At 48.6% G+C, this 23,962-nt stretch overlaps 1 protein-coding gene across 2 annotated transcripts; it reads left to right on the top strand.

Moving 5' to 3' along the window:
* The first annotated feature begins 2,423 nt into the window (after window positions 1-2,423).
* Window positions 2,424-12,516, top strand: tacr1a (tachykinin receptor 1a). 2 transcript variants are annotated; one of them, XM_023820774.2, is made up of 5 exons: window positions 2,427-3,528; window positions 7,250-7,444; window positions 10,741-10,891; window positions 10,968-11,164; window positions 11,604-12,515. In XM_023820774.2, the coding sequence occupies exons 1-5, from the start codon at window positions 3,125-3,127 to the stop codon at window positions 11,911-11,913; spliced, it is 1,257 nt and encodes a 418-aa protein (XP_023676542.1). In that variant the 5' UTR covers window positions 2,427-3,124; the 3' UTR covers window positions 11,914-12,515. The 2 variants fall into 2 exon arrangements, with proteins under 2 accessions (XP_023676543.1, XP_023676542.1); XM_023820775.2 differs by lacking the exon at window positions 7,250-7,444 and having other exon boundaries at window positions 2,424-3,528; window positions 11,604-12,516.
* The last annotated feature ends 11,446 nt before the right edge of the window (window positions 12,517-23,962 follow it).

Below are 23,962 nucleotides of genomic sequence, written 5' to 3' on the forward strand. Positions count from 1 at the left end.
CTGCGCAGAATCCCAGCTGGCTAAAGCCGTCATTTTGCATTTTGATTTCGTGCTTGGAAATGACAGATTTGTCCCGGGTTTAATAGATTAGCTGCTTGCAAATCTCAAGCCGCTAACAGACACAGAGGTCAGTCGCTGATTAAGTGATAAGGCAAAATCATTCTGTTAGTCACAAATAGAGCCAATCACATGTAGAACCACAATGACCCATGCTGTCCTGGTGCACTAGGTGGATTGATGTGACAACACTGGGTCCTGAAACTATGAACCCATTCATATTCAGTTGGGCCAGTTTCTGGGTTTGGGTTCTGTGCCCATGTTCAGCAGGTTGGGCAGAGTGATATCACCATTGGCCCCCAGCACAAGGCCCTTAACTTCAATTGCTCCAGGAACTACAGTAGCCGACCCTGGTTTCTCAATTGGATGTTGCTTTAGATAAAAATAATATGTTAAATAAATGTATATTTGTGATTCTTTGAGATGTTGGGTAGCTATTATGGTGCAGACAAGTCTAAAGAAGTTGAGGATGTTTTTGGGCCCTGAGGGAATGTCTGTGTCCCTGTAGGTGGGAGACAGGAGCGTTTGATCAGTTCCTCATTACTATGCTCCCTGACACACTCTGAAGAGCAGAGCTTTTAGAATGAAAAAGTCTCAACGATAGAAAGGAACGTGGAAAACCATTGATGGATCAACTGGAATACAAATAGTGAATAACCAATCACCGCTCAACATTTTGGCAACATTGGAACTTTTGTATAAATCTGACTCAAGCAAAGTGTGTTTGTGCTCGAGCCATTGGATGGTATTCAGAAATCATCCGCATTTCTCTAGTGGAAGAGCACCTCCATGATGATGACGGTGCTATTTTCAAAGTCTCCACTAGAGGAAGTAAGTGGGTTTCACGTTGGATAAGGAGTCGTTTATTCGGGGATTATTCCCCTTATTTATTCGGATCTGTACCCGCGCCGCATTTCATTTTGACCAAGTCCTTTAGGCGCCAGGTTAAGGCACTGAAATCGGTCTTTCTGTTTTTACTTTTTAAAATCCAAAAATCAGGTTTGTTCACTTTTAATGTGTGTGCCAAATGAGTTTATTTGTGTAACTTCTGCAATGTGTAGACCTGAAGAGCGGGCACCTGTCTCATAGGCGGAATGTAATAAGAAGTAATTTAAGCAGACTGGAAAATGCGTACGAAGACCACATCCTGACCCAAACGAAAAATAATATTTTTAAAAATCTGACGTGAAAAAACGAAAACCAGCAAACCTGCTGGAATAATCAAAACATCTTTGCAAATTTTAGTGGGTTTCACCTCAAGGCTGCTATATCGATTAAAGGGTGAGGTCACGTTCTGCTCCACTCCGATCATTTTACCATGCGTTTATCTTGTCTTGATGTCACTTGTCATTTAATTGCTTTCGCCTTTCCTGCAGCTTCAGACCGGACACATCATCCCCAGTTTATAATTAATGTATATATAGGCTTAGTACTGACATCGGCGCGCAGGAATAGCTTAGTGAAGGTCTTTCTCTGTTATAGACAGCGTCACACTACGTGAGATCGTTTAGGACTGACTGACTAATAAAAAGTACACAGAAAGATACGCACAAATGTCTGTAACACGCGCGCGCGCGCACACACACACACGCACACACACACAAATATACAGGGCAGGCTGTAAAACTCAAAGGAGGCTGTAACACACATACAGTATGAGGTTGTAACACACTCAGAAGTACTCACAAAGGAGTATGTTACATGCACGCAATACTCACAAAAGCCTGTAACTCTCTCTCTCTCTCTCTCTCACACACACACACACACATAGGCTACCTACTGTACATACATACACACACAACTACATACAGGAGACTGTAACACACATATGAGGTTGTAACACACTCAGAAATACACATATGAACGCTGGAACACACAGAAGTACTTACAAAGGAGTCTATTAGATACACGCAATACACACAAAAGGCTGTAACTCTTTCTCTCTTTCTCTCACACACACACACACACAACTACATACAGGAGGATGTAACACACATACACAGACACACACACACATACACACACACATAGGCTATATACACACACAGACACAAGTACTCACACACGGGTGTATAACGCGCTGAAAGCTGCATCTGTGTTTCTGCGGGAATCATGCGTGTATACACGCAAACCGACACTATGCCTTCCCCTCATTCATAATTAGGCTACTCATTGATCCAATGAAGGAAACGGGGACCCGTGGGGGCAGAGATGGGGGAGACGGGGGAAGTGAAATACGGGGACGGGGGTGTGGTTGGCAAGCTGCTTATGCTAAATAACGGGAGTGACACGGGTGTATAACGCGCTGAAAGCTGCATCTGTGTTTCTGCGGGAATCATGCGTGTATACACGCAAACCGACACTATGCCTTCCCCTCATTCATAATTAGGCTACTCATTGATCCAATGAAGGAAACGGGGACCCGTGGGGGCAGAGATGGGGGAGACGGGGGAAGTGAAATACGGGGACGGGGGTGTGGTTGGCAAGCTGCTTATGCTAAATAACGGGAGTGACTCTTATTTTACAGCGAACGTCTGAAATCCTTACATTTAAACAATGGAAACTCGGGCGCCTACAACGACATATATTTTTTTTTACCGCAGATTAAAGGTAAACGGTACGATCTGGTAAATCGGACCTAGATTTTCCTCACAAGGCTTTAAGAAGAGAATCATCATCTCAGTGCGGTCCCGTCCAGTTTTAGCTTTCCGGGCGCTGCGCAAAGCTCCAGGGTCCTCCTCTTTACTAATGTGACAGGGGCAGAAACCCACCACCATCCACAGATTCACCCAGAAAACGCCCAGAGACTGACTGGCTGGACCGGGCACCCGGACCGAGGAGGACACTGAGGACCCGCAGTGCCGGAATCCGTGCACCTGGACACATGCGCTTTTTTCTCTGTCGCTTTTAATGTGTTTTCACAACTTGAACCTTCCCATAAACATTAGGCATCCTCAGAAATTAATGTTCTTAAAAGCAGCTACTCTTTTATTGACTGAACCCCTGACTTTTTAAGTAAAAGTTTCAAATTTGCCGAAGAAAATTAACCACATAAAGCATACGGTAAATGGATCCCATGTTCCCCACGACGGACCCTCCAGGCAACTGGAGCAACATGTCCGATTTCAACGGCACCGACGAATACTGGAACCAGTTCGTCCAGCCGGCGTGGAGGATAGTGCTGTGGGCGATCGCGTACAGCAGCATCGTCATCGTGTCCGTGGTGGGCAACGTGGTGGTCATATGGATCATCCTGGCGCACAAACGCATGCGGACGGTGACCAACTATTTTCTTGTTAACCTGGCTTTCGCCGAAGCGTCCATGTCTGCCTTTAACACCGTGATCAACTTCACCTATGCCGTGCACAACGAGTGGTACTTCGGGCTGGTGTACTGCCGCTTCCACAACTTCTTCCCCATCGCGGCTGTCTTCGCCAGCATCTACTCAATGACGGCTATAGCGCTGGACAGGTGACCATCTCTGCACGTTTCTACTCGTTCCCATGCAGATCTTTGCCGGTTGACGTCTCTGCTGTCCGTGTCGTGCGGGCTCCGTGCTGCTAACCCCTCCATGCGTGGGCACAAGGCGGTCTGCCCTCTCCTCGGCGCACATCCGCTCATTCATGTGGTCATGAAAAGGTTAAGATTAACGGTGTTTTCTTCTGCATTCGATAATAAATCATAAATCTAATAATAAATTTTTTACTTACTGATAATCCCACTAATCGAGACATAATGCACTTCATTGTCCATCGCGTCAGTTTCCAAATTTACAGACCTGTACAGGAAATTCATATTTCTAGAAACCAAACACATAATCCAAATATAATAAGTAACTCGGAAAGCTAAATATATATTAAAGAGTCGGGTTTGTTGGTTTTTCTAAATGTTTTGCAGTCTTCTCCAAAAAACAAACCAATTAAGATGCGGGTAGAATGTGAAGTTCTTCGCCATGAAACTCGTGTGATGAGACAGTATATAGTACGTGTTTGTGATGATAATTCTTCCACTCCGCTATTACGAATTGCTGTTAAAAAGATCAAGTATAGCGGTACATTGAATAAAAATATATAACTGTGAATAAAAAAAGCTGTTTAACACCTCTTAAGCATCAGGTAGAATGAAGTAAAATATCAAATAGGGTGTCTGCACAGTAGGGATTTGGGCAGCCCGTTGATATATATGTTAATATTAATGACTCAAAGGTGAATCTGTACTGGTTTATGCATTGTAAGAGACGTATAAGGGCAGGATGTTTCTTTGTTATTGATAATTTTGTATGAGCTAGTCGGAAGGACAAATAATTTAGCGTTTTTTATAAATGCAATGATGGCTGTTCCTCTGAGCAAATTAGTCTGCCGTTGTCTGTTTCTGCGTGTTTGTGTGTATGCGTGCCCGCATCTATGCGTGTGTTCGCGAGCGTGTATGCGTGCATGCATGCGTGCGTGTGAGTTTATTTTGACGTGCGGCACACGCACTGAAAAAGTTACAGTAAAGCCCTAAATTCGGGTCACAGTCAATGCAAGTGTCATAAGTCGTCGTGAAAAGTTCATTAGACGTGTCACGGTTTAAAGGAGACTGTAGGTTGGGAAAGACGGGAATAAACTTGTAAACAGAACTATACAGAATCAACACACTATAGTGCGTTTATGTTTAATCTTAGAGCCTGCCATATATAACAGTAACTGAAATGGTACATTGTTTCCCCAACCTTAACCGACAAAAGAAGCCTTTATGCTCACAAAGGAAACACGATAAGAATGGAAAGTGTTTTTGTTCACTCTGCTGATTTCTAATCTCGAGGCACAGACATGACCTTCGTAGTATTACAGTTTAAAAGAGCTAAGAAGAGTGAAAATAATTCTGAAGGTCCACGGCTGGCGATGGTCCTGGGTTCGACGTGCTCATCTCCGCGTCCTGTTGCTGTCCATGAAAATACAGGCCCCCCCGGGGGCTGTTGGTGGCCTTTTAATAGTCACCTGAGTAGAACAGTGGGGGAGTGGGGGTGGCGTGAGACTGTCTTCAGCAGCCTTTACCTTAAGCTTTGTGCTCTTGCCACAGCGGCCTTCGTGCCGCGCGCTCTGAGCTATGAATACGCGCGAGAATGTCGAGCCGCCAGCCCCGAGAGGCCACCAGCTGCTCTCAGATCAGCCGCACCTCACGCCCGGAGGCGGCGCCTGCATGCCACAGAGCTCCAGGGAAACAGCTTGTCACATGACCCCCTGTCACTGTCATGGCCGCAGGGTCCGGACCCCACCCGTCCGCCTCATCCCTGCTGCTGCTCCCTCTCTCTGCGCCGTGCCGCTCCCCTGACAGTCACCTGTGCCCCCTTGACTTCATGTTTATGAGCCACAAATGATCCTAATGTGAGGCAAAGAAAATCACTTTTCCATATGCCTGTCTCTCAGCTGCTAGGGCGTAGCTTTGACTATGGGGGGGGGGGGGTGGGGTGGGGGAGGGACATGTCTCTACCAGTATTGTGGGAGTACCAAGTATGTTTAGGGGGCAGGGGGCTTAGGGCTGATTTGGTCCTGGCTAACGTTGAAACCAAACCTGTGTTCTTGCTCATCTCTGCCGCAGATTCACTATTTTTCCTATACAGACATACGAAGGTCATGACACTGCTGGCAGGGCAGGCTGCCTCCTGGGGGCGTGAAGCTGGATCTGGTCTGTTTGGGCCCAGATACAAGCTGACAGAATGAGTCTCAATGCAAGGGTGACAGTCATTAAAAATCTGCACGCACATACTGGACACCGGCCGGCCCCTGACACGCCCCCCCCCAGATGTCCCTTCCGTGCTGAGCGTGGGCGTGCTTGAGACTCATCGAGATTCTGCTCCCTTCAGCCATCTCCTTGGGACTCGTTTTGGCTCCGAGGGTGTCCATTTGTCTCTGATTGATGGGTTTTGCTGCGAGGTCAGTGTGTTGGGGTCTGACGGCATCTCTCCATCTAATTGGTCTCTTCACTGGAGCAATGAAATCTTAGCTCTCACGCACACACGCTCCGTGCTTCCGACCTCTTCCTGCATGGTAATGGCTGCCCGTGGCTCTGCTGGACTCCCTGACTCACGCTGTGGAGGCCCTCATCTCTGATTCATGGACTGCAGACCCTTATCCACACCACAGGATCTGCAGATTCTCATTCATAGCATGATAGATGCCCTTTAAGCACACGGAGTGAAGGAGATTCATTGCACGTCGGACACGTGGTTGACTTCTTTCCTTACTGATGCTGCCAAATGGACACCAAGTCTCAGGAGCAGACGGTCTGTGTCGCAGTTAATTAGGAGAAGCTCGTTTGCTGGGAAGCAGGTGTATCAGAGTTTGGGTCTGAATGGGTCTCTGTGAGGATTTACCCTGTGCAGTGCAGCACGGAGCTCATCAGGTCGTCACGCCCAAACGCAGTGAGGGTCCCGCTGGGGTGGATCGTATGACGAGCACGGTGGGGGAGGGGGGCGGCGTAACAGGCCAACGGGAAAAGACCCACCTAAAACCTTCGTACACTAACACGTCCACTTAATTAGTGTCTCATGTTTAAAAACTATGCATAGTTTTAGTAATATGACTGTGACATATTCAGTAAAATCTCTGCGATTTAGATGCTTCCAGACTCCAATTAATATCCTGTTTTGCCCAGAAGTGGGTACTTAAATGTAACCTAACAAAACCTCAGTGAGTAAATATGCTCCAGTTTGGAAATATTCTGAGACAGATTCAGTACTTCCTGCATGTCGCAGGCCTGGAGACTCCCCATAGGTGGCATGTGAAGGTCTGACCGGCCAAACGTCCCGACGCTGGCAGATTAACTTCCCGGCATGTGAACCATTAGCGCCGAGAGTCTGTGCACCGTGCCGGCATGTTAAAGGGCACTTCACTCGCTCACGCAGCGAGTCGTTGCGATGAAAATGCAGCGGGTCTCGCCCTACCTACTACAGCCATGTAATGTGACTGATTTAGAATAGAAGAGAATTGTGATACCTTATCGATCCCCATGTGGCGTTGTTTTTTTCGCCAATCCCTTCTTGCTCTCCATGAGACACACAGACGCATATATAGGTGATATATAAATACCCACGAGCCTTTGAGGGGGTGAGATCACACTTCCCTCGTATCCGGAGAGATGAGCGGGGAGAGCAGGCCGCCATGTCCACACGGACCCACGCCGCCCCCCCAAACCTGCTGTCTGTCCCCAGGTATGTGGCCATCATACACCCCCTGCAGCAGCGCATGTCATCCACGGAGACCAAGCTGGTGGTGGGGGTGATCTGGATCCTGGCGCTGCTCCTGGCCTTCCCCCAATATTACTACTCCAGCACGGCCCAGCTGCCTGGACGCGTCGTCTGCTACATCGACTGGCCAGAGTACGCCGTCTGGAACTTCAAGAAGATGTGAGTCTCTCTCACGGCCGTCCTGGGGCCTGTATCATGAAGCGGGATCTTCTTGCCGGATAATGCGTCGGATTTAAAGTCCGGCAGTTTAAATGGATTTCATGTTTGTTTACTTACATTTAGCCATAGGCGTTACTCGGTGGGGGGGGGGGGGGGCAGGGGGGGTGTCACATCCCACCCAATATTGAAAAAAGTGGTGTTTGGTTTGATTTATCTAATCTACTGACATTTGCATATGTATAAATTAATATATACAGTCAGTACTGAAGCAGACGGGTAGCCCATGCATAGATACAATATATGACATCATACAGGATACTGTGAGATGATGGATTTTACTCAGTTAATCGGGAAAACACAGTGACGCCTTTGCCCTGGCTGTCCAAACCGACTTTCCGGGTTTCATGATACACAAATAAGCATTCCCAGGTCCTGAGCTCGGAGGTCAAGGTCATGACCCTTGTGTGTTGTGTTAGGATCCCCGTTTCAGTACGGGCAGTGCAGTCTTAGTTGCTAGAACATTCTGTTAATATTAGCTCAGGCTCCGCCGGGGTAACATTACACACGCATCCGTACCGCTGACCGGCAGACTTACACTCTGTGAATGTTCCTGTCACGAGTCACCACAAAGTGAACACAAAGTATGTAATTAAAAGCTGTAACGACTCCGAACAAATGTAGACTGTGCCTGCTCCCCTGCGGTTATGTTTGTGTTTGTTTTTCAATCCTCCCGTCGGGCTGAGCTGTGTCGACTGCAATGAGGCTGTGATGAAAGGACCACGTCTCCTGCTCCACAATTAGCCATATCTCTCGGGGGGGTTATTATACACATATATTTAAGTATTCCATGAGTTCATTCTGCCCGAGGCCTTTTGGGGGGGCTTGAACTTTGGAACACAGTTGTTTTGGATAAACAGGACTGAGGATGCAGCGAATTCAAATGCAATCAGCTCGCGTTTCTCTAAGCGGCGCTCCCCCAGGACGGATAATTCACCTTTTCATCAGTGCAGCGTGTTCCTGCCCGCTGAGCCCCGTACCCTCGCCACTGTCACCCTTCCACAGGGTGCGGCAGATAGCGGCCCGCACCTCGCAGGTGGCTCCGTGCCTCCCTGATTGGCTGCCTGCTCGTCCCCTCGCTCACGGGTACAACGGCAGGGGCGTGACTCGAGCTGGCACCCCAGGGGCATGAGACTGACAGACGCGGCAATGTGAGTGTTGTCTCAGGCTTTCGTGCCCGTTTAAGATTGACGGCGGTGCGGGGGTGCTGAGGACAGAGGAGCCGCGAGACCTCGATGGCTGTCTGCGGGCCTTTTTCAGTCATCCTCAGGCTGATGGGCTGTCGTCCCGGAGATCAGTTCAGCCAGTAGGCGTCAGCGTGGGCTGGGGGGGGGGATTCTCCACGGGGGAACCAGGAGCGCCGCCTAATTGGGCAGCCCCAGCCGTGCGGACAGGCTCCCACATCCCGTCCCATTTGAAAACCGCCTTCGCCGCGTGCCGTTAGCGGCCGGCTAACAGCTAGCGCTGCCAAAATCAGCGGCACGTCACCGGGCGCGAGTGACTTAGGAAGCTTCCCCGTCAGTGGCCAAGGCAGTCAGGGGAACGGCGTCATGTCCGCTGTCTGATTACCGAGTGACATACTCTCTGATTCATGGGCCGTCGATGTCTGTGTGCTGTTCCGGGAGCTGGGCTCTGGTGATATTAATAGCCAGTGGGTAGTAACTTAAGCTCCCACATCTTGCAGCGATCACACACACAGACACAGACAAACATGCAGAGACATGCACACGCAGACACACATAAACGCAGAGATACAGAGAAAGACACACATACAGACCCAGACAGACAGATATAGGCAAACGTGCAGACACACACACAGACAGACATAGACAAACACATACACAGACACAGGCACAGACAAATATACATGCAAACAGACAGAGACACACGCAGGCAGACATAGACACACACGCACTCAGACACAGACAGATATACATACAGAGAGACAGACACACACAGACACAGACACACACACAGACAAAAACGGACACACAGATAGACGCATAGAGACACACACACACACAAACAGACCATGTGGTCTTGCATGTTGTTTGCAGTTTGCATGCAGACAGCCAGCCTCTCAGGCCTTCTAATTGGCCCCACGCACAGGGACTACGAGCACCTGTGACAGCAAACAGGTGGGGGGTTTGGGAGGGAGGGGGTTTGTGGGGTTAGTGCAGGGTGGGGGGAGGCCCCAGCCGGGCAACTGATCCGTCTGCCTTCAGAACGTGGCTCCCGGGCTGTGCTGATTGGCTCCCCCTGGAGGCTGGGTGACAGCACGTCAAGGCCCGTCCCGAGTCCCTAACTCTGTTAGCGCCAGGCTGCCTGTGTGACCCGCAGATCCGCGGCAGGTCTCGGCGCCAGGGCCTTGGCTCACTTCCCTGCTTCACACGCCAAAGATGTCCAATCAGTGCTGGCCCACTACACCTGGTTAAGCTGCTCTTGGACTCGAACCTCGCTCAGCGCTTCTGCTGGTGCGTGTGTGCGTGTGTGTGTGTGCCGTGTTTACCTGCAGAAGCCCACGCATGTGAGGAGTGATTAACCCAAATGAGCACGGAGTGACTCGCTCAGCATGGGGCTCTCAGCCAGTCAGCCGACACTCAGGCCCCGAGAGCAGCGTGATTCTCTGATTAAAGACAGACATGCTGGCACAGCATCGCCATGGGCATGTGCCAGTCTGCTCCTGGTGGCACGGACTGATGAGGGGGGCATCTAGTTCTATTATACTAATGCTATTCTAAGACTTTTTGGCTGGGATGTAAACTACAGTCCTATACAGTGTTTCTTATCTACATAGTCTTATCCAGTCAGACCCCCATAATGACCCTCATGGACCCCCACATCAGTACTGTTGGGCCTCCATAATGACCCTCATGGACCCCTATATCAGTCCTGTCAGTCCCACATAATGACCCTCATGGACCCCCATATGTGTCCTGCTGGACACCTATAATGACCCCCAAATCAGTTCTGTCGGACCCCCCAATGACCCTAATGGACCCCCATATCAGTCCTGCTGGACACCTACAATGACCCTCATGGACCCCCATATCAGTCCTGCTGGACACCTATAATGACCCTCATGGACCCCCATATCAGTCCTGCTGGACACCTACAATGACCCTCATGGACCCCCATATCAGTCCTGCTGTACACCTATAATGACCCTCATGGACCCCCATATGATCCCTCCCAGCCTCCCTCCCCCTTTTGAGGTGTATGTGTGTGTCTCCTCCCAGGTACTATGTGTGCGTTGCAGCCCTCATCTACTTCCTGCCCTTGCTGGTGATGGGCTGTGCCTACCTGGTTGTGGGCCTCACCCTGTGGGCCAGCGAGATCCCAGGAGACTCATCGGACCGCTACCGGGAGCAGCTGACCGCCAAGCGGAAGGTACACCGCCGTGGCATCAGGTGGCCAGCAGTGGACGCCCAATACCTGAGCCACGTGTCTGCCCTGCTCCCCCCAGGTGGTGAAGATGATGATCGTGGTGGTGTGCACATTCGCGACCTGCTGGCTGCCATACCATGTCTACTTCCTGCTTTACGAGTTCTTCCCGCACCTCTTTGAGGAGACCTTCATCCAGCAGGTCTACCTCGCCATCATGTGGCTGGCCATGAGCTCCACCATGTACAACCCCATCATCTACTGCTGCCTCAATGACAGGTGACTCTCCCCCTTCCCCTTACCCACCATGTAACTGCCTGAGGGACCCCTGTAATCTCAGCAATGTGCAGTTTTACCCATGTAAACAACTGCTCATTTTACTAGTGCCAATCAGGTTACAGCAACAACAAGGGTACAGCATTAGAGCCACTGGCCCCCTTGGTTTTCTGCTGCCGTCTCTGGCTTCCAGCCGCTGCATGCCTGGGCTCTTCTTCTCTTCCTTCTTTTGGCACAAATTCACAGAAACAGATGAACAAAGAGCCTCAGACAGAGTGGCCGCCATGAAAGCTGTGAATACCCTAAAATCCCTGTGGACTTTGAATTACTGCAAACACTCTCTGTACTGATGAGCACATGTCAGCCTGGATCTCTTTTCTTCTTCATCTTTTTCATCAGCTTCTTCTTCTTTTTTCCCCCGGTAATCTCCCATTCCCCTTAGATTCCGCGAAGGGTTCAGGCAGGTGTTCCGCTGGTGCCCCTGTGTGCCCGACAGCTCCTACGAGGGCCTGGAGCTCAAGTCCACCCGCTACCTTCAGACCCAGACCAGCGTGTACAAAGCTAGCCGCATGGAGAGCACCGTATCCACGGTGATGCCCCCCGGGGAGGACGAGCACGAGCTACGGGCCCGAGCAGCGGCCTTGGCATGCCAGCCCTCCCCAGACCTGGCCTCCAACGGCTCCTCATCTCGCAGCATCTCCAAGACCGTCTCTGAGACCTCCAGCTTCTACTCCAGCAGCCATCTGGCCTAGAGGCGCCTACCCCGCCCCTTCCCTGCGCCTCCCCTGCGCCTCCTATGTGCCTCCTCTACACATCCCCTGTGCTTGGTGCTGCTTCATTTTTGCGTGGTGCCAAGCCTCCCTACCTCACACCAACCCCCCAGCCCAGGTTCCCACCTCCAGTAAGAATTCTGAAGCACCGCCCAAGGAGGCCCCACTGCCTGTTTCCGGACATAATGGACGTGTGACGCTGTTCCCAGTGCAGTCAGCCCACTCCTCAGTGGGGCGACACTAACGCAGTTTCAGGACATTGACAACGAAGAGGAGAGTCGCTGGAATCTCCGGCCTGTGAGCAGCGCAGTCTGCTGGCGGGCAGTGGGAGGTGCAGCTCCTCACGCTGAGGGGACTGAGATGGACAGCCATTGCACCCCGGACTTTGTCGGCTCAGTGCCGGCTCTGTGTTGCGCGGCCTGGCACTCAGGCGGGCCTGGGGGGGTTTGGGGGGGAACTGCCGTCAAGCTACGCCAGTGCCCCCCCGCTTTATATAGAATGTGGGGAGGTCTTAACAGTGTCATACTGCTGTTTGTGGGGAGGCAGAAAAATGGGAGAAAGTAGAAGGTGGGGGGGGGGCGTCATAGGGGGACGGGGCGGGGGGGAGCTTGTGTTACACCTGTTGTCACCGATTACTGGGCTTACCAACCCTGCCCAGTCCTATAGGAACATGCTGGCAGATTTTACACGCTGAGCCTCATGGAAACTATTTGTGAAGCCTGGGTGTTCCCTGCGGACAGGTCCTACTGCATTACCTTCCTTACACCCCCCCGCATCACAGGAAGTGGGGTCACCCCACCCCCCAAGCAATAAGCCCACTCTGACCCATAAAATTGAATGAGGTTTCAGCAAATTTGATTTTTACCGATCAAACTGACGTTCAAAACCTGGAAGAAATTTATGTGCAATGAAATCTCTTTTTTGTAAAGGGATTTCAAAAGATTTTTCTACACAAATTGCCGTTCTTTGAGACAAGCTGTTTATTACGATGCCTCAGGTGTCATTCAGAGAGACGCGAGCGTCAGACTTGTCAATCACAGCAACCCTGATGTCTCCTTGAATGCTCTCATCAGGACCGAGCCTGGCTCTCGGGCCAATCAAGCTAATTACAGACTGGGGATGGTTATCACAACAACAGACACACGCACACACATATACCACAGGAACACACAGACACCCAGTATGCTCACACACGCACATGTGAAAGGGAGGTGAAGGAGCGCCTCACTGTGGTGGAGGGAGGTATGTCATCTGGGTGGTGTGTGAGGAGTGTGTCCTCATTGGCCCTCCATGTCAGCCCTCCTCCTCTGTGCAGATGTGGCCTTCAGACAGAACCTGGTCGCTGGGCATCAACGTTCCTGGTATCGCAGTTTTATTACATTGTTTCCCCCCGGGGGGGGGCTGCTCTTTAGCTTGCCTCTCTGTAGGATGTGTACCAGCACACATCGGATCACTGGGGCCATGTGGCAGCCTGCAAGGCTCGGTTCTTCCCGGATTCTTCTCCAACCGAGAGGGGATCCTGAGGTTCCGGTGCCACCTCTGTGTAGAGCGCATAGACGGGGCCGTTTCACATTCAGCACAGTCCAGCCGCCCGCCAGTACCTGGTTCTGTTCTGGCCCATTTGCCAAGAGCAGAGTGGATCTCCTGGGAAAAGCCCAGGCATCTGGGTTGCGTGTGTCAGGATTGGCTGGGATTCCTAATGTGGTGACAGCAGCGTTTGTGATTTATCGTATCAAAGCGCTGAATAAACCCGAGCAAACAGTCTGGAAACTCTAATGGCTCGTTGGTCACACGGGCAGGTGTGAAATGCCCATCAGCGCCAGGCTGCCGGCAGCTGACAGACCCAGCGGTGGTAAGCAGCATGCTGGCTGGCGTGGCTCTCTGGTGTCGGTGACGTGATCTACGCTAACTTCAGCGGTTTGTCAGAGGAGCATCTGTCCCGGAGGGGGGGGGGGGGGGTGTACGCTCAGACAGAGACGCGCTGGGTCTTGTAAGGAATCCACTTGTCAGAGTCTCCGCAGTTTCAGCAAAATGGTGGTTTATTGAACAGTAAAAATAATATAATGTAATACAGTGTAGACATACACCGGGTACTGAAAGGCAGCTCAAATACAAATTAAGGGCAGCTCTTCACCCCCCTTTATACCCCAAAAGACCCTCCCCGCTTTGGTGCTGTGTGTAGGTGTTGTGAGTGAATTTACATATAAAGAGTGACCCCCTGGAGTGTGAGGATCCTGAGACAGGGACGGGACAGGACAGGACGGGGATTTCCCGTGAGAGCAAATGGTAGCTCAGCCACTTCTCTGGCCTCTATCAATTGAATTATCTTCCTTATCACCTTAGTGATGCCAAATGGAACCCTTATTCTCTCCCAGACTTCCCCTTTGATCATTCCTCCTTGATCATTAATAGCTAACACTGTCTCCATTCAAATGATCAACCAAGAACATTGGGGCATCTTTACTGCTTTTCCTTACAGTCTGCACCCGACGGACGTGGAGACATTGATCAAAAGGCACAATTTATGCGAGACAGACCCCTACAGCTCTGTAGTCTGGCGTTTATGCGGCTGGGGGATGCATTGGGTGGGGGGGGGGGGGGATGGGTGCAGAGGTGGAAATTCAAGCTACGTATTTTTATAAAACGAAATGTGTTTGTCTTGGCACAGGCAAATTGTGAACTGTGCATCTGTTTTCATTACACGTTCAGTGATCCCAAAGGGCATTCAGACTATCTGGAGATTTGATATCCACCACTGATGAAGTCTCATTTGCATCTTTATCGAATCAGATGAGCATGTTTTATATTTGACCACAGTGTTTGGATGACAGTCTGTTTCACATACTGCCATGCTGAGAGACCAGCCAAAGCTGCACCAACCAATTAGATGGCCCATGTGCAATAAAAGAACCAATCAGAAGGCTCATGTGCAGTACATCAGCCAATCACATGGGTTTACTACAACTTAAATACTGGTGAGGCAATGTGTCATGTCATAGATGTTTGATGTATCGCAAACCTTACCGAGTTCCAGTGTTACCAAGAGGTCAGTATTGTGCTCTATTGTTCTAAACCAAAGTTGCCAGGTAACTTTAGATAAATCCTGTTGCTTAACAGTATGTACAGTGGAGTATGTTGTATTGTGCTGAGGTCATTCTATGTGCAGCATTCATGCCTCTTACAATGTCTAGTTTTAGATCAACCGAAACGTTAGTGATTACAGCAATGCTCATGTGAGAGAAGGTGGAGATTTACCACGTCTCGTGCGTCGTTTGAAAACCAAGCCCTCCCCAGAGCCGTAGCACTAGGGGCAAGAGGGAAGGGAGGGGTTTGTGGGAGACTGACGGAGGGTGAGTCCCTATGTGAATAATCACCTCAGTCAGCCTGGTCCTTTATGATAAGTCTGTCCGCTGATACGTAACTTCTGCATGTGTCCCTTCATTAGACGGCTTCGTACCTCTGCTCCCATTCCGGGGTTCCATATCACTTATCCCTATACCCGTGTTTACATCAATTTCGGTAATGTAAACCTGCTATGTCCACTTGTTATGGATACTTGTGCTATGTTTCAGCAGAATTTCTTTCCCTTGTGTCTGCTTAGGCCTGTAGATGTGCACCTCAGTCTGGGAACAGGTTTAGGGCTTTATTGTATTCATTAATATTTTCTGCTCTTTTATTACCTAAAAGGCCTGTCCGTCACCATGACAATATTGATGTTTTCTTTATGTATCTCAATCTACATATATCATTACAGTCATTAAATACAATAAACATTCTTTGTAATGCAATAACCATGTTCAGTTGTCTGCTATCCTCTGTCAGTCTGTGATTGGCTGTTTGGATTTTGGGTGTAATGTACAGTTTCACTGTGTACCATTTGGCTTTATTAGTTTCTGACTTGATTCATGAGGGCGTCTCTGAGTGAATGGCTGTGTGAGACAGCGCAGACTGCCAGCTAACATTTTACAGACATCAGCCGTTCATCTTCTGGATGCGCCTGTCAGAGCTGTAGCACAGAGCAGAGGGTGGTCAGATAAGATAACATGAAGGATGCTGGTGAGGAAATCAGGTTGACGCTGACCACTCTGAGAAGGTGGATCCATCACAGGAATCCATTATAGGGATCCACTATAGAGATCCATTACACCCCCTGGTGTTCACTGCTGTTGAAGCTTCCATCTCCATGGCAGGTGGCCAACAGAAGGACATGTAGCAGTTAACGCACAAGATCTGGGAACCTAAAGGCACAGAGATACTGCAAAAGATCCAGGTCTACAAAAAAGAAAATTGCAGACCATCTAGTTCTAGAAAAGGTCCAGCCATAAAATTATTGACTGTGTTCCTCCTCTCACCAGATTAATTTATTTAGCAGAAGCTTTTGTCCAGAGCAAAGTATAAGTGAAGTTCCGAGAGCAGGGTCAGCCAGTGTCCCATAATCTCTATGTCTGCCACAGGATTCAAACCCACAACCTTCTAGACACAGATCCCCAAAATCACCAAGCTGTAGATCAAGCTCCACTCTCCTTTCATCTTTGCTCCTTCCCCTTCCATCCACATTCTGACTGAGCGGTAATACTTAATATGATGTGCATAATTATACAAACACTATTTGTGAATCGTGAAAACAACTGATTATTTCCTTTTTAAAATACACATTAATAATGTGCTGCACAGCATATTAAATCACACAAAAACAGCACCATGTGCCCGTAAGGTTACACTTGCTTATGAGATCTTGTATCATTGCATCAGTGTTGCCCATCCGATTTTTGCTGTGCATCCAAGACACCCAGCATCTTCATGAGTGAATCAGTGTTTGAGTTGAGCTTCTCTTGCTCATGCTGGATTTTATAGCCTCAGATAGTAAAAACGCCTAGATGTGGCTGTGTCCACCTTGACGGTCATCACCGCATACCTCAAAGGAATGTCGTCCATCAGAACAGAGGATCTGTTCTCCAAGTAGATAATAACATAAAGTGTTTCATGAAACGTCCCCCTTGAGAGTTGAAGACCGAGGCAGTGGGCAGGCTAATGTGTTAGTCAGACTCAATCCCCTTCTGGCGTACACAGTCACACACTCAACGTGACTCTCTGTTTGAGTCAGCACTGTTCCCAGGCACTTCCTTCTCGCATCCACCCACAGCAGATATGGCGTGCTGTGAGCCAAGCCTGCTCGTGTGGCTAACGTTTCTGCTAGAGTCTGTAATGCAGCTTTATACTCAAAAGCGAAATGGTTCTTCTGAAGCAGATGACCTTCAGCTGACCACCCGTTGATTAACACATTTCTGATCTCAGGTCAGCACTCTAGTCACATTCTGAGAAATGGAAATACGTGATGATTTTCCTAATTTCCCAATCTTAGCCTTAGGTTATCTTATGAGAACACCGCATAGCCTAAGAGTCTGTTACACCCCTCTTTCTCTGGTTTATCAGTCCAGCGGCCTGTGGAGGACAGATGGGATACCCTACAAAGCAAATGGACTCCTGTTTACCCACCATAGCCCCACGGGAGTCCATCCCCATTCTCTGGGAACTGGAAAAGCATATCTGGTGCCACAGGACATTGGCTTTCATGGATCCATTTTAGGGCCTTTCATGTCAGTTTGTTCTGGTGCCCCCTACAGTCCAAAGCGTGTTGGTGAAACATGCCCGGATTCACCATAAGCAGGAAGCTGACCTCTCTTTCCAGTCAGTCACGTCTGTATTTCATCTCCTTATAAGGACAGTGAACCACACTCTGTCTCTCTCCTATTTGTTACATGACACAATAAAGATGTCCTGTCCTGCTGGACCTGTCACTGAATTTGCACCACGGCTTGTAAGGTAAGTATTCTGTTTAATAAACACCACTCTCAGCTAGACTGGAACATGCCCCTCCTGCGGGTGCCCACAAAGCCCACGGGCACGATTTCCTTCCAACGGGAAGTCTTTGGCGGGGAGGGGGGGGTTCTCTTGAACGAGAACACATTAATTCTGATCCCTTCCTGGCTGGGCTGACGTTTCTTGTGACTACATTCACAGTTATTTATTTGGCAAATACTTTTGTCCAAAGTGACGTACAGGCCGGTGATTTAAGCATCACAAGCCAACAGCCGTCGAGGAGCCAGATTAGATACAAGTGCTGCCATTAGCTACAAGAGCTTCCAGTGAGGGACCAGAAGCAAGACAGTGGTGGGGAAAGAGCTGCATGAACGCTGCTTAAAAGCTGACGGCAGAGATGCTAAGAGGCTTCAGAGTAGACAGAAGCCGCACCGCTTCCACTCTCCTTCCTCTGCTCCTCCTCACCCATCCAGACGCACAAGCACGGCCAACTCTAGCTATAGGAAGAATAGGCAGTGGCCTTGGCCCTTGAATTACCTTCCTACCTCTGGAGGAAATGAAATGATCATCAGTTTTCTTGGTGGGGGGGGGGGGGGGGGGGTTCTCCCAAGAGAATCTGTCCCCTGGGCCCTGGAAAGGCAACGCTGGCCCCCCTCCTTGGAGGTTCCAGCATCACTCTCCACCCTGAAACCATAAATGACATCAGCTACCATGGCAAATAGGCACCTGGGTCCCTGTTCAGGCAGTAGAACAGCGATTTCTGTTCGCGTTTCCTCGTGAACTGAGGCGTGGCTGCAGAGTACCTTGCTGAGAGCCCCTCCTTCATCACTGATGCCTCACTCCCTATCCCATCCACACATTCCTCATGCCCACGAGAGATGCCTCATAATGTCTCCACTTACAGTTTGGGTAAGAAGATGAGGGGAGCTTATAGCTGCTTATAGCTCTTCATTGCTGCTCTTAGCTGTTCATAGCTGCTCATAGCTCTACTGTTGGTTACCGCTTGGGGATTGAGTGCAATATATTTCAATTAGAAAGCAGAGAATCTTAATAAATACTCATCTGTATAACTAAATTGTTTTGGGGCTCTGATGAAGGACAGAGACTAAATAAAACATTTATTTCCCTGTTAACACTCTCATTTTCCTAAGAGCCTCACTGTCAAGTAGCATCAAACCTTTCTCTGCATAGCGTCGAAAGCTGAAAGCTAATTAATTGAAACCTAGTTGGAACATAAAATGACATCCACAGCCTGTCCCTTTGAGGGGAATGAAAACCATTTAAAGCCACCATTTTTGTGCCAGGAAAAATATTCAGGAGTCTATAACGTGTTACATTATATCGTAATGTAATGTAATGTGGTCTAAACCTGTGAGAGGCAGAATTAAATATTCATACTGAATCAGAAAGGTCAAGAATATGAAGACACTTTAACTACTTCTGCATGTCAGTGATGTTATCTGGCCTTGCAGACTATGTAAATATCTTGTCCGCACCTGTTCTGAGCTGCTTATGAAAATATTTTGGCTTTCCAATCAGTCTATTTTCCGTAATAAAAGGCAGGAATATTTATGATGCACACTTCATGTTGGGAGTTGCAATATTTTATGATCACCAAGACGGCGAATCAAGCCCTTTGAATGCCTTATGCATATTACGATTGGCTTTAGCTCACTTAGCAGTTATGAGATTGTTGATTATCTCTGGATCCATTTGTTGAGGGCCTCATCTGATTCATAACATTGCATCTGTAATATTATTTCATTTTCATGAACAGCTGAATATACAAGATCGCATTTCTGCAGGCTGCCCAGATTGCAGATTGTTCTAATCTCGCAAAACAAAGGGGGCGACCTCCTTGATCTCTGCGCCCCCCCCCCCCCCCCCCCGGCGGATCGGGCCAGAGCAGGTGCTGAGTGGAGGAAGAAGGATGAGCGATGGAGAGATGGGGCGGGGAGATGAAAGGTAAGCGTGTGAGGGGGAGGTTCCTGACTCTGGGTCTGTGCTGTGCGATGGCAGGATGGACGAGGGTGGCCCATGGAGAGTCAGCGAGGATGGAGGCTGACTCCTCCTCACTCATCCTCCCCACAGCAGGTTGCAGACCCACATAAATAAAAAAAGCATGTTATACACTTTCTGCAAAAAATAAACCAAACATGAGTGACGGAGAGCCCCCTCCTGACAGGGCTGCCGGGGAACCTGCGCTTCTCCTACCTGCTGCTGGGGGGGGGTCCTGACTGCACATGGTGGGCGGCCGGGCCGCATCTCAGAGGGTTAGGCTCTGGGTTTGGTTTACTTCCTCAAACATCGGTCATGTTCGACCATAACACCAACATTGTTTTTTTGGTAGCACTTTACTTACGGCTATGTTTTTTATCATTTATAAACACATTAATTTATAAACACTTTCATAATGCATTATAATGCATTCATAAAGCATAATAAACATGGATATTGTCATGTCCAGCCCCCCTTGCCTTTGGGCGTGGCTGCTAATCAGCTGCTCCTGAAGCTTGCTAATCTTACCTCTTGTTTCTGCTCTCTTGTTAACCAGCCACAGCTGCCTTGCGTTTACTCCTATGTTACTCCTATGTTAGTCATGTATATTGGCGTCTCTTAGTCTTGTGCTCCCTGTTCAGTCATTGTTCTGTACATGTGAGCTGCCCTGCCTATATCCCTCAATAAACACCCCTGCGAGGGGTTTCACCTGCTCACAGTCTGCATTTGGGTCATCCTTCTCCTGTTGCATCATGGCAGCTGTAAATATTTATAAAAAGGCATAACACATTATAGCCATATATTGTGCATTATGGATACTGTCATGTTTGCGGGCGGCTCGGGCACAAAAAGGGGCTGACGACCCACTGGCGGCTCCGAGAATTCAAAAAACGGGGTTTATTAAACAAAACAGAAAACAGTACAAACACAACAAAACCAAAAAGACCACGAGGGGGCAAAAACTAAAAAGGGATTAATTAACTAAAACTAAATAACAAAAACCGGATACACATCTAACATGAACCACAATCCACAAGAGCACACACACAATGAACCACTGGGGAACTGAACAGAAGCAGGAACTAAAATACTAAGGGGTAACGAGACTAACACAGGACAGGTGAGGCTAATTAAGAAAGACCAGGGAAACGGGGTGCAGGAGAAACTAATACTCAAAGGAACTAAACAGGGAAACTAAGAACTAACCAAGGAATCAGAACACTGGGGAATTACAGACAGGTAAAGACAAGCAGGGGCACAAGGAACAAAACCAAAAACCATATACAAAATCACCAAATACAATAACTAGAAAAACTCAACTGAAACACTAGGAAGCAAAATACAAAAACAGGAGGTGGGATTCAAACACAGGACAGAAGGTACAAAGACAACCAGACGCTCAAGGTGTTGAGCCATGAGGCCAACAGAATAGGGGAAACTCAAAGACAAACATGAAGGACGGGATGACCAGCAATGCCTGCTGGCCAAACAGGGAAGGGACACAGAGTGACAACGGGGGCTGACCCTGACAAATACTTTATGAAGCTTTCATCTATAATGCGCTGTAGATGCCTTTATAATACAGTACAAAGCATCCTTAATGCTTATACTAATCATTATAATGCATTATAAAAGTATCTATAGTGCATTATAGATGATTGAAATGTCAATATGCTTTTTCTACAGTTGCTGTTTGCAGTTTAAGCCGTGCTGTTGGCAGATACACACGCCCCATTTTTGTGTCAATCTGGACTTTTTGCCTGGATGTGTTCATATGTTGAGCCTTGGGATCACAGCAGGCTTGAGCTGCGAACCTAGCGTGGTTGTATACTTATTCTAGGCCAACAGGTGTCTAGTTTGCAGTGTTTTTGGAGGGACCATGATGAGTGAGACACATGGGAGTGATTAGGGAGCAGGCACTGTATGGGGGGAGCAGTGGAAATGCATGAATCAATTCATTAGCATTCTCTGAATGGGCCAGCATCCCGGGAGTAAAGGCGCAATATTTAAAAGTATATTTTTCATTTCTCGGGAGAACCACTAAAAATCTCATTTTCAGCTCAGTCAAAGTGCCTCCAGAGGCAGAGTGGAAGAATATAAAGATTATCAGAGTATAAGCAGGTCAAAAGAGAAATAAGATGATGAGATCTGCAGCCGATTTTCCAGTGTCAGCACCGAGGGACAGAGTGACGCTTCATCTAGAGCCTGCAGAGATTTATTTTTTAGATCTAGCTGGAATAAGACACACCTGGGAAGTGAGGCAGCTATTTTAACATATCAATCTTTCCTTTGCTCTAGGCTTATGCAGTCGGCCTGGGTCACACGGCCAGATGTCAGGGTACTATCCTTAAGGTGTGGGATGAAAAGAATTGCTTGGTCGGAGTGGTAAAGCTATGGGGAGATCCCATATGACATGGAATATCCATGCAGTAAAAACACAGCTGTGACTGTGAAGGGAGACTGACGATACAACCCAGGGTGGGGCACCAACCCATTGCAGAGCACACTCACACAGCATTCACCCCTATGGGCAATTTGCTGACTCCAATTAACTTCAGAATCTTTTTGGACCATATGGCAAAACCAGAGTACCCAGAGGAAACCCCACGACAACATGGGGAGAACATGCAAACTCCATACACACGGAACCACGGCAGAGACTCGAACCTTAGTTCTAGAGGTGAGAGGCGCCAGTGTGAACCACTGCGCCTCCATGTCAGCCTGCTAGCTCACCAATAAGAGTAAGATGCAGTGAATATCAGCATCTACGCCTGTCAACGGGCTGCACCTAGACCGCATAGGCAGTTCTCTGAGAAGACCCTTTGTAGACAACAGCAGAAGCATCCCAGCAGCGCAGTAGGCTGTCCATGAAAGGCGTGAAAACGGGGTTCAGGCAGGGATCACGTATGAGACACGCCAAAGGGCAAACCACACAGCCCCAGTTACTGTAGCAGTGCTGAGCTGTAAATGTCATCTTCCCAGACACTGGAGAATAAACCTCGCCAGGCAGCAGCTGCATGGACCCCAGACCAAAACACCTTAAATGGGCTGTGTGGTTCATGGATACTGATCGTTAATAGCATTTGATTTTTTTCTTTGTTTTCACCTTCAATGTCAGGCAGGTGGCTGTCTGTCCTCACTATTCGACAATAAGGGGGAATTTACGTGTTTATTGGCACTTACAAGCTGAAGCCCTCGGCATGTTCCTCTGCCTGTAACGCAGTGCACTAGTGTCACACACTACGGTGCACGAGATGGCCTGCCGGCTTGATGCGTCACTGTGACACACGCGATGCAGAAAGTGCAAGTAAGAGAAATGCATTCTGATTTCATCCGGAATCATAAGTAATGTTTTTGTTTACTGAAAGAAGTCATTTCTACTTCGATAAACGGATTAAAAGTGCGTAATAAGCCCTGACACCAGTGCCTCCTCACTCTCCCTCTGTTTTCGCTGTTTTTATTTTAACGAGATGGGAAAAACTCTAAATTAGACTGCGAAACAATTTATTTAGCTCGTTCATTCTGTCTCTCCTTCGGAATTGAGTTCAGACACCTTTCACCCGGCTGTGCCTTCCCTCTAATGTAGAGCTGAGCTAATTCGGAGTCTGCCGACCCACTCCTGTGTGATCGAGACGGAGAACAGAGGCTGGAAAACGGCCCTGAGGTCAAGCCAGTTCATCCAGTACAAGGCAACTACCCTTATTTTTAATGCATTTCATGATGATGATTAGTACTATTAGTACGTATTATTATTTGATGCCGACACTTTCTCAACACGAGTCCCCAGGATGACACCACCAAGTCAGGAGAAACACACGCATGTAAAGGGGGTGATATGCGGGGCAATTTTTGAGCAATGTTGCCAGCCAGGTGAGACAAAGGGCAACTCATCTGAATCTGGATGATCGTGAAAAGTTGCCCACTACTGATGAAAATTTTTCAAATATAAATATATTATATATAAATTATATCAACGGGAAAGTGCCCAAGCGATTGCTGAGAGCTGCTCTGTGTATCGTCACCCGAACACTCGACGCCATCAGGTGACGGACGCTCTCTGACCATGGCTGTGACATCAGCCGTCATCGGCCCCCACATATCCCAGCATCCTCTTCAGAAGGTCCCTCCGTGAAGGTGTTTGGTGTTCTAGGCGTCACTGGGATTTCGCTCCCTAATCATACAAACTGCAGGCGTTATCCAAATGAGAGCAGGG

The sequence above is a fragment of the Paramormyrops kingsleyae genome, chromosome 2, assembly GCF_048594095.1.
Source record: "Paramormyrops kingsleyae isolate MSU_618 chromosome 2, PKINGS_0.4, whole genome shotgun sequence".
NCBI lineage: Eukaryota > Metazoa > Chordata > Actinopteri > Osteoglossiformes > Mormyridae > Paramormyrops > Paramormyrops kingsleyae.

What these genes read in the sequence shown, in the direction of transcription:
- tacr1a (XM_023820774.2), top strand. Translation starts at nt 3,125, where the DNA reads ATGGATCCCATGTTCCCCACGACGGACCCTCCAGGCAACTGGAGCAAC. An exon ending in GTCTGGAACTTCAAGAAGAT is followed by an intron (nt 7,445 to 10,740) that starts GTGAGTCTCTCT and finishes GTCTCCTCCCAG; the next exon opens with GTACTATGTGTGCGTTGCAG. An exon ending in AGCTGACCGCCAAGCGGAAG is followed by an intron (nt 10,892 to 10,967) that starts GTACACCGCCGT and finishes TGCTCCCCCCAG; the next exon opens with GTGGTGAAGATGATGATCGT.